The following is a 14,137-nucleotide window of genomic DNA, read 5'->3' as shown; positions in this document are numbered from 1 at the left end:
AGCATGTGTAGGTATGAACAGAAAAAATGTGCACCAGTGTATAGTCACATTGTATCATATCCTTGTTTTAATCATTTAGATTGACTCCCGCCCTCATCCCATCTATTTTCATCACTTCCTTCAAGTTCTCCTTCCCTCCACTTTTTTTTTTCAATCCTCTTTACATGTTGTTGTGTCACTTTCTTGCTTTGGACCAATGATCTTGCATATTAATGGGGAACTTCCCTGTCTCTACTGATTAACACCATAAAAGGACAAAGACCTGTGTCAATAGCAACATGTTGGTCATTTTACATACATTTTGCCATGAAGAATGAAAGCATTTGAATTTACATAAAACCCACAGGGTTAAGGAGACTTGCAAGTAATACTTTTTTGAGACTATAAATAATGCCACCCATGTATTGGCCATGTTTAATGGCTCTTATTTAAAAAAAATACTTGTATATATTGTTAATATAGAATAACTTATGTCCCGTCCATCTGCATGTTACATGTATTGTATGACTTGTAATGGGCGATGGGAAACCTACATTAATCATGGCACTTGATTTTTACACTCTTTTCTATTCCCACGTAATTGTATTTGCACAAAGGACAGAAACAAGCTTCATTTCTTTGTGCAGTCATGTTATCAGTCATATTTCAATATTGTGTTGCATACTTTATACGTATATTTACCCATTGTTCAGTCAATATTAGAAAAGCCAAAACTGTCAAATAAAAATAAATCTTATCACACTGGGCACAATTTATTAGAGCAAAAGAATTAGTATGTACCAATGTTAGTTACCATTATTCTCAGCTGAGGTAGACAGTTTCATTATTTTTGGTGTTGTTGTGGAAAGGTGAAGACTTTGATACTGGATGAAGTTGTGGAAGTCTCCATGGTTCATCTTAAGGGGAGAAATGCATTTCTTTAAATTGGCAAATTTAGAGTCTCATTTTTGGGTGAAATTAGTGGGCAGTTTTTGAATTTGTCAAAATCTTTAGTCAATGACCAAATAACTGCAACATAATTACAATCCTATCAGCTTCAGCTGTAGTTTGTGCTAAATGGTTCATGTTAAAATGTCAAAATAAAATGTGTTGGCATCAGTAGCTCACAGCATCAGTGTGCAAGTACAGCGTAACAGACTCCTACAACAGAAATGGCATGAGCATTCAAATAAGCTTTATTGGCATGAATCTTCAGGTTACAAAATTATTAATTCAGTATTTTAGATTTTTACTGTTTTCTACCGTTTATTATTCATATTACTTGTTTAATTTGTTTTACCTTGTCTCTTGTGTGCACTTTACCTTGTTTACTTCTGTAATCCTAAAATTTCCCCACTGCAGGACTAATAAAGACATATCTAATCTAATATATAACACTAAAACACACTCTTTAACAGAGGCATTTGATCCGTTTTGTACTAAATGGTTCGTATTGAGCATTCACATTCCAGTTGCTGGGGATTCAAGCAGAGAAATGTGGAGGTCTTTCTTATTTCTTCCATACCGTGTAGAAAAACCCATCTGACACAATAGAATTAAGGGTCGTATATAACAAAATATGAGAGGATACAAACATGTGCAGCATTGAATATATGAACTATTGAACTCAAAGGTTAATACCAGTTCATCACAACTTAGCTTTCATTTCTATCGGTTACGATAACAGTGCTTTCTGAGGATCAGACAGGTTGAAAAAAAAGTCAACTGATCAAAGAAATGATATAAAAAAGTTATGATTACCAATAGAAATAAGGACCAAATTTCAACGAGACGGAATAAAACATCAAGGCCGTGTCTACTACCGCGCACTTGCGCACTTCGAGCACTGACTTTCAGTGCTTAGTGCGCCACACTGACAAAACCAGCAGAATTCAGTGCACTGAAAGTACCCGGATGGCGCACTGAAAACGGTCAAAAAAAAATAATGGACACTACTCGCACTGAACGGGTGCCATCTTGGCTACGCAGCGGAAGAGGAGGAGCTATTTCGCCAGCTTTTTATTAATTTATTTATATCCTCCTGCTGCGATTGTGGAGGTGTCACAGTTTCCACATAGGTTGGAGAAAGGGGAACACAAGGGACAAAAATAGGGTAAGAAGTGCATTCATTTTGTCAGTTTTAGTTTCGCGGGTATCGCGAGCAGATTTGCGGACGTCACTTCCGGCTTAATTTTCGCGGGTGCCGCGAACAGATTTGCGTCCGTCATTTCCGCCAATTGGTTAACGTAAGTGTTCCATTTGATACAGCGCTTATCAACGACACAGTGCACTACATATGTTAGTGCACTGTGTTATAGTGCACTTTATTGCAGTGTACTTCGTAAAGTGTTCGGTAGTAGACAAGGCTTAAGAGTTGTTTGCCAAAATTACAATTTAATACGAAAGTTGTATTATTATTATTACCTCTACCAGGTGTCTGGGTACTTGGTCTCTCATGGTTTTAGTGATTCACATTTTTTGAACACACATTTTATTGACAGCATATTTTATTGACTATTGGCTAACAAAGCTAACACCTTACGGGGCTAAGACAGTTAACAGAACTAACCGCATGAAGAACTAATCGAGCATGGGACTTTCAGCTGCTGTGAGTTGGTGTAGAAAGCCGCGTACATTAAAAAGAGAGTGCATTTGTTATATGAGAAGTGCAGAGTGACTAACCTGAGCGAAACGCTTGCGATCACATTACAGTTGCAGACATACCTGCAGAATATGTGCATTATATTGTGCACTTTTCCTGTTCAAAATGTATTCAGTCAGTTTGGTTAATAGATTAGCCTGTTGACAAGCAGCAGGGACATACCACGTGATACACAAATTTGAACATAACTTCATGTCCCAGCCACTCAATAGTTTACCGTTGTTTTTTGGGTCTGCAAACACATTCTACCAGCATGTGGCTGGTATCAAGTGGAAGTGGTGTGTTCCAATGCTAAACCACAATACAAATGTAAAGAACTTTAGCTGGTTTCCCTTCTCATAAAATATTACTATTAGAAATGAAATGTAGCTTAGAATATAGAACCCTGTACACCCTCACCCTGATCTTAACCCTAACCCCTAATCAGATCTATTGGTTGAGTTGTGTTCAGAGGTTGTACATGGGGGTTGTTTTTTATTGCAGCCGTGATCTCAACAGGTTCCTCCCATCAAATACTACAGTCAACTGATATAACCGTGATGTGTTCCCTCCTTGCAATATTTCATGCCCACGGCATACTGACAGTTTGCAATAAACTGTGTAAGCTATTTCCCAGAGGGACGCAAGGCCTTGATTGACATATTTAAAGTCAGATGCAGGAACTCCCATAATGAGTCTACAAAAAAAATGAGACAGGTACAGACAAGTTGAACAATGACATTTATGCACTATAAAGCAAATACAGAAACCTTCTTTTGGCTCCCGAGATGATCAGTGGGGGAATAAGTACTCCAAAAGTAATGTACCATTTACTCCAATATATTTATGAACAGTTAAAGTTACTTAGTGTTCAGATTTAAAATCAACATTGAACACATGACAGACAGGACACGTTTCCAACATCTCCAACAAACCATAAGAAATAAAGACGATGATATGATTTTTTTTTCTGAGGACTTGATGTTAAAAAAACATTACACTTGTTTTTGAGGCAGTCTTATTATGTAATTAAATTTCTTTTGGAAAGAATTTCCCCAATAGAGTATTTGGAATATTTGAGATGAGCTAGCTTTAATGGCATAATGTCACATTCTATGTTCTAATGAATTTTACCGGTAACCCTTGGCACGTGTCAATTTTTCATATGTTATTTCACAGTTTTGCAATAAAAAAGTGTATTAAAAAAAAAACTCTCATCTTACCTGCCATACAGAGCTTGAAGTCAAGAGTATAGTGTTTCAGCGCCATGTCAGCTGTCTGATAAGCATTGGAGTAGACTATTGATCAGTAGAGATAAGAGGGTCATGTTGCTGCGAGCCACACCTGGACGGGAAACCAGTTTTAAAGCATGTGTTTGAAGTAAAAGCCTCTGTTGTCATTGCCTCTATTGTTATGCTTGTATTTAAACTGAGACCATGAATGGATAGAGAGGACAGCTTTATTTACTTTGGAGCAAATATTGATGACTGCAATATCATTAATCATACCAGCGAAAACCAAGAACAAATATGGGACAAAACAGGTTGCCCCATTTAGACCATCTTTATATTCCTGAGAATAGATAGAACCCAAAAGAAACACACCCAAACTGTGCAAAAACAAGTAAAACAATAATTCTCAAAAGGGTGTAATCTAAATTCCTACCTGACATGTGGACATTAACACACAGCAGCACATGACACCCAAGTACTCCCACAACAATCCTGCCACCTTTAAATCACTTTGCTCCATCTGTCGGTCTCAGAATACGTATAGCCATACAGACACAAAGCAATATAGTGGGTAGAACACAGTTTAACACTTTACTGAAGTGACCCAAAATGCAAAATGGAATAAGTTTTCTCAATCAAACCAAACTGTTTGGATCATACTTAGCTCTCAGATGGTATGAAAAGTGTGTGTGGGAATTAGAGTTTTTTTCCAATTGTTAAAACATGCTGATGGGCCGTCAAAACTTTTGGACTGACACTAAATCAAGATAACATTGGGGCTCAAACCAATCACTGCTTTAGTTAGGAATGTGAGGTGTGCATGTACCACTTACACAAACCTGCCCAGCAAGTCTTTGCAAGCTAATTATCACTTTTTGTGACTCACTACAAACTACCAAGAAAAGAGAACCATCTCATGGTGAGTACTCAGGGGGCGTGTGTGTGTGTGTGTGTGTGTGTGTGTGTGTGTGTGTGTGTGCGTGTGTGTGTGTGTGTCAAGTCAAAAGTTGGAGATGATCTTTAAATTCAAGTGTATATTACATCATTCAATTACAGCAATTAGGAATAGATTTTTTAAATGCTAATGATATTTTTTAACTTTATTTTTGGGATAAGAAGCATTGACGTTTTGGCAGGAAATCTGGAATAATTTCTCTTAGATCAGTCTGAGTGAGATGTAAAGGAGGTACATTTAGAACATATGTTACTTTTTGTGTAGGACGTACATGACTCAATGACACTGTATGGATCACGAATAAGACAGCGTCAGATGAATGTGAGACATGTAGTAAGTGGAAGGAAACTGTTGTGGACATGTGATGCCACGATGTAGGAAGGTCAGTACGGAAATAGAAAAACTGAAGGGCAGCGTGTGGGGAGGGATTGGCGTGTAACAGGGCTGTTGAGACACAAGTCAAACACATTAACTGACACATTAACTGACCTAAGTCACTAAGTGACCCCCTGACCTCCACACCCGGCAAGACCAGTCAATATTTTTTTTTTGTTTTCTAGTTTTGTGCATTAACATAACACACTGGTTGTCAAGGTTCAAAAGAATCAGAACCAGTGTCAAACAAAGAATGTAGACAAATATTATTGGCACTTCTTTCGTATACATATTGAGTCGGTTAATTAAATTAGTCACGTATCACTGATTAAGGAAAAGGAGTTAAAGCTTAAGTTGATGACAATCGACACAAGCTTACATTGATGTGCGGTCGCAGGAAAATAAGATGGATGAAAGCAGCGGGAGGTCGGTGATTGTTGAGCCAAGCATCTTCCCAGAGACCCGGCTCCATCGCTGCTCCCAGATCAAGCTGCACTTGACGGCAGACAGCAGGAAAGAGCGCCGGACCCCGGTGGGACCAGAGGAGGCGGCGTCCGGGTTACATCAATGAGACTTGGGGCTCAAATGTGAGTCAAAGTTGTCGACCATATTATCTGCTGAGATAATTGTTTTTGTTGCTGTTTTGTGATTATATGGCTTTTTATGGCTACTATGAGGACTTTTCATCAACTTTTTTTATGGCTAACTATAATTACATTTTTAGATACATTTGTTCTAATATTATGACTTATTTCATGGCATACAATATGATGACTTTTATGACAAAATATGAGATAAAAGCTTTGGTGAAAACTATACCATGGCAAATGTATGACTTACTATGGCATATAATTCCTTTACTTTTTTAAATGAAATTGTTATGGAATATCATGTAGTTTCTAAGATGTTGTTCATGACATACTATGACATTCTTTGTGGTGAACCATATTATAAAAATGTTATGTTGATTATGGCATAGTATTGTTGACTATAAAAGAATAAGTTTCTTGATGTAACGCCCATACATATGTGAAAATACTAATATAATTTTAGCATTTTAAATTTTACTCAAATAACATACATATGTGAGAAATTATATTGCTAATTTGGAACTAGACTTGGATTTTCTTTTAATTTAAATTATCAAACAAAAATGTATCTGATTGTTATTATATCTGATTATATGTATCAAATAAATACATTTTGTGGAAAAACAAGAGTCAAGACATGTTCCCCAAAAAACACTTTTAATTGTAGAGGTCACAGAAAGTATCTCAAGTGGGACAGAACAGCATTTGGTGAAATTATATTGAATAAATAAATGTAACCAAGTCCCACAGGGTTGATCCTGTGTTAACGTGCTGTGTGCTGTATATGCAGGCTACATTCACCGTCTTTTTCATGCACCCAATACAGTCTTAAATAACTTCAAATATATTGAAGAAACCAAAGTTGCAAATAAAACATGACATAAAAACAGCTCAAGCACAGACGTGGCATTAAAGTGGTGGAATCGTTTCCCTTTTAAAACACATTTGGACTTAAACATTTCAGTCTCAAACGGCGTGACCACACAGCGATGGATACAATCTGAAAGAATCAAATCACATTTGAGAGGCAGAAACAAATTCAGAGCTTAAAAGCGACTGAGTTCAGCAGTGCTGAGACTTTACATTGGTCTATCACACGACAAGAGCTCATAACTCAAGAGTAAACAACCTTTAAAATAAAAGAAATAAAAGTAGAGAGCACACGCCTGCTGCAAGATGAGCTACACCACATTATCAGTGTATCAAATCACTGTTTAAACATCGAACAGTTTCTTCAGAGTACATGCAAATGTATTCCAAGTCAAGTAAAACAAGCAAAATACAACTGAAAAGATTGAGCCAGCACACAACTAAAACAGGAAGAAAAGTCAGATTTGGGTAGAATTGGGTTGAAAGAGGTGGGGAAAACCCTGCTGTAGCTGTTTGAGATGTGCTCAGGCTGAATGCAAAGTCAATTTTCATCTTGATGTATTCACAGTAACTTGACTGCCGGAGTGCAATCCATGCTTATTAACCAAAAACAGCCAATAGGTGTACAGCTGTTAGCTGCAGGGAGTCAGATGTAGTGCTCTAACAATAGGCATACACACCGCCACAAGGATGTGGAACTCCACCTATAGCTTTGCTTAATTTCTCCGGATCGACTCTTTTCACAATTTCAAAGTCCACATAGTACATAAACTTTGTGTTATTCAGTGTGAGCACATCGTGAAGGCCGCAGCAGAAATGGGTCGAGCATTCACATTCCAGTTGCTGGGGATTCAAGCAGAGAAATGTGGAGGTCTTTACTTCTTCCATACAGAGTAAAACACCCATCTGATGAATAGAATTAAGGGTCATACATAACAAAATATGGCGTGAAAGACATTCACAGTAGAGCATTGAACCCATTCAGGAATATATGAACTATTGATCTCAAGGGTGAATTCCAATGCATCACAACTTGGCTCTGATTTCTAACGGTTATGACACTATTTTATGGAGATGAATTCATGTACACCAATCGTAAATGGGACATTAAAAAACACATTTTTGCAAATCAATTCAGTCAGTGTATTTTTTTTATTTATTGTTTCATAAATATAGCTACATTAGCATATACAAACTCCAGAAGTGATAAAAGGATACTGCTCCATGTAGGAGGGGACGCACACCACCTCTTTGGAGAAGCCCACGGGACACGAGAGCTTCCCCAGTTGTTCCTCGTACAGCCGCAGTGATTCCGTCATGTTTTCGGCGTTACCCTGGTGACCAGTAGCAAACACAAAAATGTTACGTGACAAACTGGAGCTGATGTTTTTTGGGGGGGTTTAGATGGAAGTGATGCGTTTCAATGCTTCATGCCAATAAAATATACAATTACTTCTGTCCTTGCTAGCCAGTTTCCCCGTTGCAGTACGTAAATATTTCTTTTTGAGAATTTAAAACTAAATCCTATAATAGAATATGATTAAAAAGTTTAGATATAGGAACAATTTCACTCCTTTCACCCATGGGTGCCTCAGCAATATAGCAGAGCACTATTAGACCCAGGGAGTGTTATTGCATACACAAATGTTTGATCATAAAACAGTTATTTTTAAACATTTGAGCTACTTTGGATCAAATAGTTATATAATAGTTTCATATGTAGTTACTTAATACAATTTCCCATCTTTATGAGCTCATTTGAACAGTGTGATTATGGGTCTGTTGTGATGTCTGCAACTTGCATCTTGTTTGCAATGCTTTATGGGTGAGAACTTTTTTTCCCATGTTATGACTATTTTTATCCATAAAAACAATTTTGCTCTCAAAGTGCACGAGATTGATGTATTCAACTTTAAAAATACAAAAAATTGGGGAGCGAGAACCGGGCCCCCACCTGAGGGTCAGAGGTCCGAATACCCATCAGACTCCTGTGGTCAACACTATAATATATTGTGCAATATCAACTGAGCGTTATAGTAAAAGAGCCGCTGTACTGCGCACGATTGAAAGCCATATTTTACAGGAAATGGCCCTTTTGGGTTTTATTTAACAGAATTCCCCCCCAGCTGGTCACTAATCATGCACCCCCACTATAAAAGGTGCCTTTGCCATTCTTTCCTTGACTGATATCCTAATAGTTTAACTCTGCTGCGTTCTCTACTTTTAATATTTCCTGCCCAGTTATCCTGCAAGTAAAATGCATCAATGAATGGAAGAAAAATACTCTGAATATACCATTTCACTGGGGCTTTAAAGCCTGGTTTTGGGGATGCAGATTATTTCTATACTGAGAACATAACCAGCAGTTACTCACCTGTGTTAAATATTTTCCCGAGGGATGCAGGACTTTTATTGACAGGTCTAAGATGAGACGCAGAAACTCCCATGTAGAGTCTACAATAAGCAGTTATACAGGTTCAGACAGTTGCACAAACATTCTGAAACATCACAAAGGGTGTATAATATAAGATGTTTGAAAAAAGAAATACAGAAACCTTCTTCTGGCTCTGTGGATATTGGGATCGCAGTCAGGTCATTGATTACGTAATCAAACGTCTTTCCTTCCTGGACATACTTCTTCAGCACAGGGACACAGTCCTCTACTAGTATCTGAAATGCAGAGGACGAGAAGAATCAACTCAACTTTCCTCTCAAGTTTCTCTCATTTTGAAAATATGCTGAATACACAACTTGCACTCATCTCAAATTCAGTAAAATCTCAACCCGTCCTGGTTTTGTTTATCTCATTTATACACTTGCAACAGGTGGTGAAACAGGTCAAGATGTGTTGCAATGCACCAGCAAAGACAGGGAGAAAGAACACTGCAAGCTCGTACAAATGGATGTAAACATTCAGGATTTTAAAATCTGAATCTGTAAAATGTTTTATGACGACAACACTTTTGTTAGATCCTTTGAGGGCACAGTGAGCACCTTTAACAGAGCCAGTTAAGGAACGTGTGTGTGTGTGTGTGTGTGTGTGTGTGTGTGTGTGTGTGTGTGTGTATCTACGTGTGTGTGTGTGTGTAGAGGCAAACACTTAACAGCACTCACTTGGTAACAGTCCCCCTTTAGGTTGTCGAGAATATTGCCACAAGTTCCCCTCAGGTACTTTTTGCACGAGTCGATCACCTTCTGGTCGATGTACACACTTTGTAAAGGAATGATCGATCAGGTGCAGACATACAATGATATTAGTCAGAGCTGTGAGAGAAAACTGCATTGCATGAGGACAAAAAAACACACCAGAGCTGAACACACAAAGGATATATCCAACATGGTGACCATCTTTGGCTTTTGTTTGACCAGCTCAAACAGGATGCCTCCATCACCTCCTCCTAATATCAGCACTTCTTTTCCAGTATAATTCTCTCTTCCGCTACCCATGATGGCTTGGGTGTAGGGCAAGTCACTCTCTGCCAGATCTGCAAGGTAAATTACTCATTTACACACTAAAATAATTGATTCAGTTTTTATAAATGATACAAATGCACAACATAATCCTCATAATTGACTTATCTGATGTGAATTAGATCTTGTAAATTACTAGGTCTTGGCTAAGAGCAAATAGTTACAAACAGGTTTCACTGGTTTGTTCTTGAACAATTCTCTGCTTGCTGAGACGAATCAGCCCCTCCCTTTACCACATCATGAAGAGCAGTAAAATTAAGATACCCTCTGCCAAAATGTCTCCATTTAAAATGTCAGGAGTACGTACAGTGTGTCGTTTAGTTTTGTGCTGCATTATATAATGACAGAGGCCAAAGTTTGTCAAAATGTACTTCAATGTAAAGGAAAATTAATCGTTGAGATTAAATCGATTTCTTCTGAAAATAGTGAATTGATACAGTTTGTCCCATAAATTAGATTTTTTTTTAAAAGAAGCTTATATCAATTGATGGAGCCAAACTGTATATTGTGTCTCAAGATGGAGAAACATGCCATGTATTTTATAGACGTTTACACTTACTTAAGTCATCATCAAGTATTAGGGTGTTTCCATACTGCTGTGAGTGCAGTATCTTTATGTTTTGGAATGCAGAATCTTCTTCATACACCAACTGGTCCATGTCATACTCAATCAGTCTGCCGTCAGTTGTTGGCCAGTATCGGTCCACTTCTGCTCCTCGGATGAGGGCTGGGAGCCTTTGTGTGGATGGTGGACAACACACATTATCAACATTGCTAAATCATGGAAGCTGTACAGAAATACAACTATCGCATTTTATTTTTTACATGAGAAAAGCCATGAATCTCCAGATTTTACCTTTTAATCCGTGTTATATTGCCATTTAGGATCGCCTTCAGCTTCGATTCCAGTGCATTTAAAAGCTGTAGTCAGAAAGGTCATAAAAGCGCAGAACCATTTGTGTTAGAAAAATATCCAACTGTGATTATTTGGTCTAAAATTGCAAGATGAACCCCAATATTAGAGGAGGTTGATCATTTTACATAAGTATTCTCAATTTCATTGAAAACCATGTTAACATGTTTATGGTGTAATTTTTCAAGGATCAGTACCAAACAAACATGCTTCCTTAAGTCTGTGGAGTATGAATGTGTTAACATCTAATGATATTCTGGACTGTTGGACTTCCTGTGTTGTGGGCGGAAATGGTATGAGTATCATGTCATTTTTACTTATTTTTCAATCACCTACATTTTTCAATCACCTACATTGTCTACTTGTGCAATGTCATCCTCTTCATAACACTGCAGATCAACGGTGACAAGCCCATGGGAGTGCACCCGCAGAATAGCAAGCCTGAAAAAATAAGTTTGTAAAGACATGACACAAAGCAATAGAGGCAAGAGAACATTTTATTTTTCTAAATTGACCCAACATTTTCACATGTTTCACAATGGAAAGCATCAATACATCCACTACGCCACAGCTGCAGCAAAATCCACCTCAGTGTGCTCAGAGAACCAAACAGTTGTGAATGCATGGCTGCTGCGTCTCATCTTCAAACCGAGCTTAGCATTCAGATGGGCCGCATACTGCAACAGTGGTGTGACAAGCTTCTGTGGAAATTAGCTCTTTCTTTTTCTATTGTAAAGAAATGTCATGCAATCCAAACTGATTAGTCCTGTTGACAATGTCCCCTTGCAGTTGAAACTCATCGACTCATATATGAATATAAGATTAGTGTTTAAAAGGTTCAAAGTAATGCTAAAGTAAAAACAAGTCTTCCATTACCATCATACATGTTTTTTTTTTTATCAAAGTAAACACAACGCTTTAGGTAAAGCAAAAAAAAAATGGAGGAGGTAGAAAATGTGTCTCTTACCAGCCATTCTTGCCCACAAAGGTCCCAAGGTATCCATGGCCATTTGTTTCATGGACAGTCTCCGTCATTTCCTGCTCATGAAATATGGACAGTAGATCAGGAACTGTTGAAGCAGGGTCAACTGGGAAAACAGAAAAGGTAGAACAATGAAAAATATGATTGTAATGAAAACAGACAAGAATCCCCTCCTCATAATCTGCATATGTGATGAAAGTAGCAATTAAATACTTGTACTTGTATAAAAGTAGCAAGTTTTTATTTAACACAAACATTGCATAACGTTCTTGGAAGAATCCCATTAGTCTGGCGAGAAAGTCTTAAATTATATAGAAAAACCCTCCGTAATGCCAGAGCAGCCTATTACTCAATAATAGAGAAAAATAAGAAAAGGAATAAGAGCACTGTAGCCAGGCTGACAGTCACAGCTCTGATGAGCCATGTACTCCTATAGACCTCAATGATAAGATTCTAACTATTAGAGACTAGGTGGATCATCTCCTGCCATCCTCAAGTACTGATCTATCCTCAAATACAGTAACCTCAGAAACAGAGATGTCTTTAGACCGCTTTTCTCCCCTTGACCTTCACTAATAGACTTTAACAATTTCTAAGTTTAAACCATCTACCTGTCTCTTAGACACCATCCTGACTAGGCTGCTCAGAGAGGTTTTACCTTCAGTTAGCACCTCTCTAGATATACTAGATCAATCTGTCCTTCAAAGTAGCCGTCATTAAACCTCTTCTAAAGAAGCCCACTCTTGATCCAGAGGTGTTGACCAACTATAAATTGATCTCTAACCTTCTCTGCCTCTCCAAGATTCTTCCGAAAGCAGTTACAAATCTGTTGTGGGTTGTTTTCTTTTCCTTTTCACTGGTGAAGATTACAAATGACCTTCTCAATGCATCAGAAAAAGGACTGGTTTTAGTCCTATTCGTCAACTCGATCTCAGTGTGTAAAAATGAACAATGAACAATTTTATGCATATCAAAGTCAGTATCCCCAGAGATTCACAAGGTGCTGTGCTTGGACCCATTTTATTCACCATATGCTTCCTTTAGGCAACATTATCAAAAAAACACTCTATAAACTTTCATTGTTATAATGCGGATGATACTCAACCATATCTATCGACCAATTTTGGTAACGTTATATTAGACCATCACTAATACAAAAACGGAATTATCACAAAACGTGAGTCACTTACATCATTATTAATGACTACAGTAAAACTTCCTGCAGCTGCTATTTTGAGACAAGCTTATTGCTCGTCTCATTCCGATTTAAGAGCTCGGTCACAGTCTCCTTGAACCAGTCTAGCCATCAGCCCACTTAACTGGTACTTGGCTCAACTTCCTTTTGTAGAAAAACTACAAAAATGGCGAAAATTGCGCTGCTTCCTGTGCGACACTACTGGCTTGAACACACTTTATTCACGATGGTGTATCGAGTCTTCTGACCAGAGCAATGAGAGACGAACAGACGTCAACAAAAAACAAAAACTGTATCATCAAACCCAAGACGTTGCAAGTGCCATGATATATTTTAAGCACAATGACTTTCAGCAATAAGCCTAGACTTGTCAATATGTAATATATTTTGTGTGCGTGTGCTATAATCAGCCATGTTGCATCAAAATCAATACAGCGTTACTGTTTTGAAGGGCAGTGGCATACTAGCAGATATTAGCCGGCTAGCTAGCGTGCAGCCCTGGTGCAGCGACTGTTTTCTGAATGAACCGGCTGCGTTCAGCGGCTCGTTGCGCTCTGCTTACCTGCCGCAGAGAGCTTGAAGTCGAGGGTGTAATGTCGCAGTGCCATGTCTGAGTGTAACCGTCATCCATGCCTGGAAATAGGCAGGCTGCGAGTATTTATCTGCAGAGACCGAGGGAGGGCCCTGCTGCCGCTGCTTCTACCTCTAAACCAATACGCCGAACCAGGAACTGTGCCGCGGCGATGGGGCGGCCGTGCAGAGAGTAAAACACGAGGCAAGAGAAAAATCCTCCTCCGTTGTTTATATGGTTTTTGCGTTGGCGCCCTCGGCGGAACGATGGAATAATACTCCGATTCAAAGACAAGAAGTTTACGATGTATTACTCTTTTATCAACACTTACGTTCACGGTTTAACGTTGGTTTATTTCATACA

The 14,137-nt window shown here is 38.3% G+C and overlaps 1 protein-coding gene across 1 annotated transcript; it reads right to left on the bottom strand.

The window, feature by feature from the left end:
* Positions 1–6,412: 6,412 nt before the first annotated feature.
* Positions 6,413–13,943, bottom strand: sms (spermine synthase). Its single transcript, XM_068601399.1, has 11 exons — positions 13,766–13,943; positions 11,994–12,114; positions 11,380–11,467; positions 10,970–11,034; positions 10,673–10,848; positions 9,973–10,127; positions 9,757–9,846; positions 9,198–9,312; positions 9,017–9,096; positions 7,861–7,976; positions 6,413–7,548 (listed from the first exon to the last, which is right to left on the bottom strand). Exons 1-11 carry the CDS (start codon positions 13,809–13,811, stop codon positions 7,518–7,520), a joined length of 1,083 nt encoding a protein of 360 aa, XP_068457500.1. The 5' UTR covers positions 13,812–13,943; the 3' UTR covers positions 6,413–7,517.
* Between the last annotated feature and the right edge of the window lie 194 nt (positions 13,944–14,137).

Source organism: Clinocottus analis, unplaced genomic scaffold (genome assembly GCF_023055335.1).
Source record: "Clinocottus analis isolate CAN_PGR_092001 unplaced genomic scaffold, fCliAna1.0.p SCAF_5, whole genome shotgun sequence".
Classification (NCBI taxonomy): Eukaryota; Metazoa; Chordata; class Actinopteri; order Perciformes; family Cottidae; genus Clinocottus; species Clinocottus analis.
The sequence above is the reverse complement of the archived record's forward strand: the minus strand, read 5'-3'. Positions and strand labels throughout refer to the sequence as shown.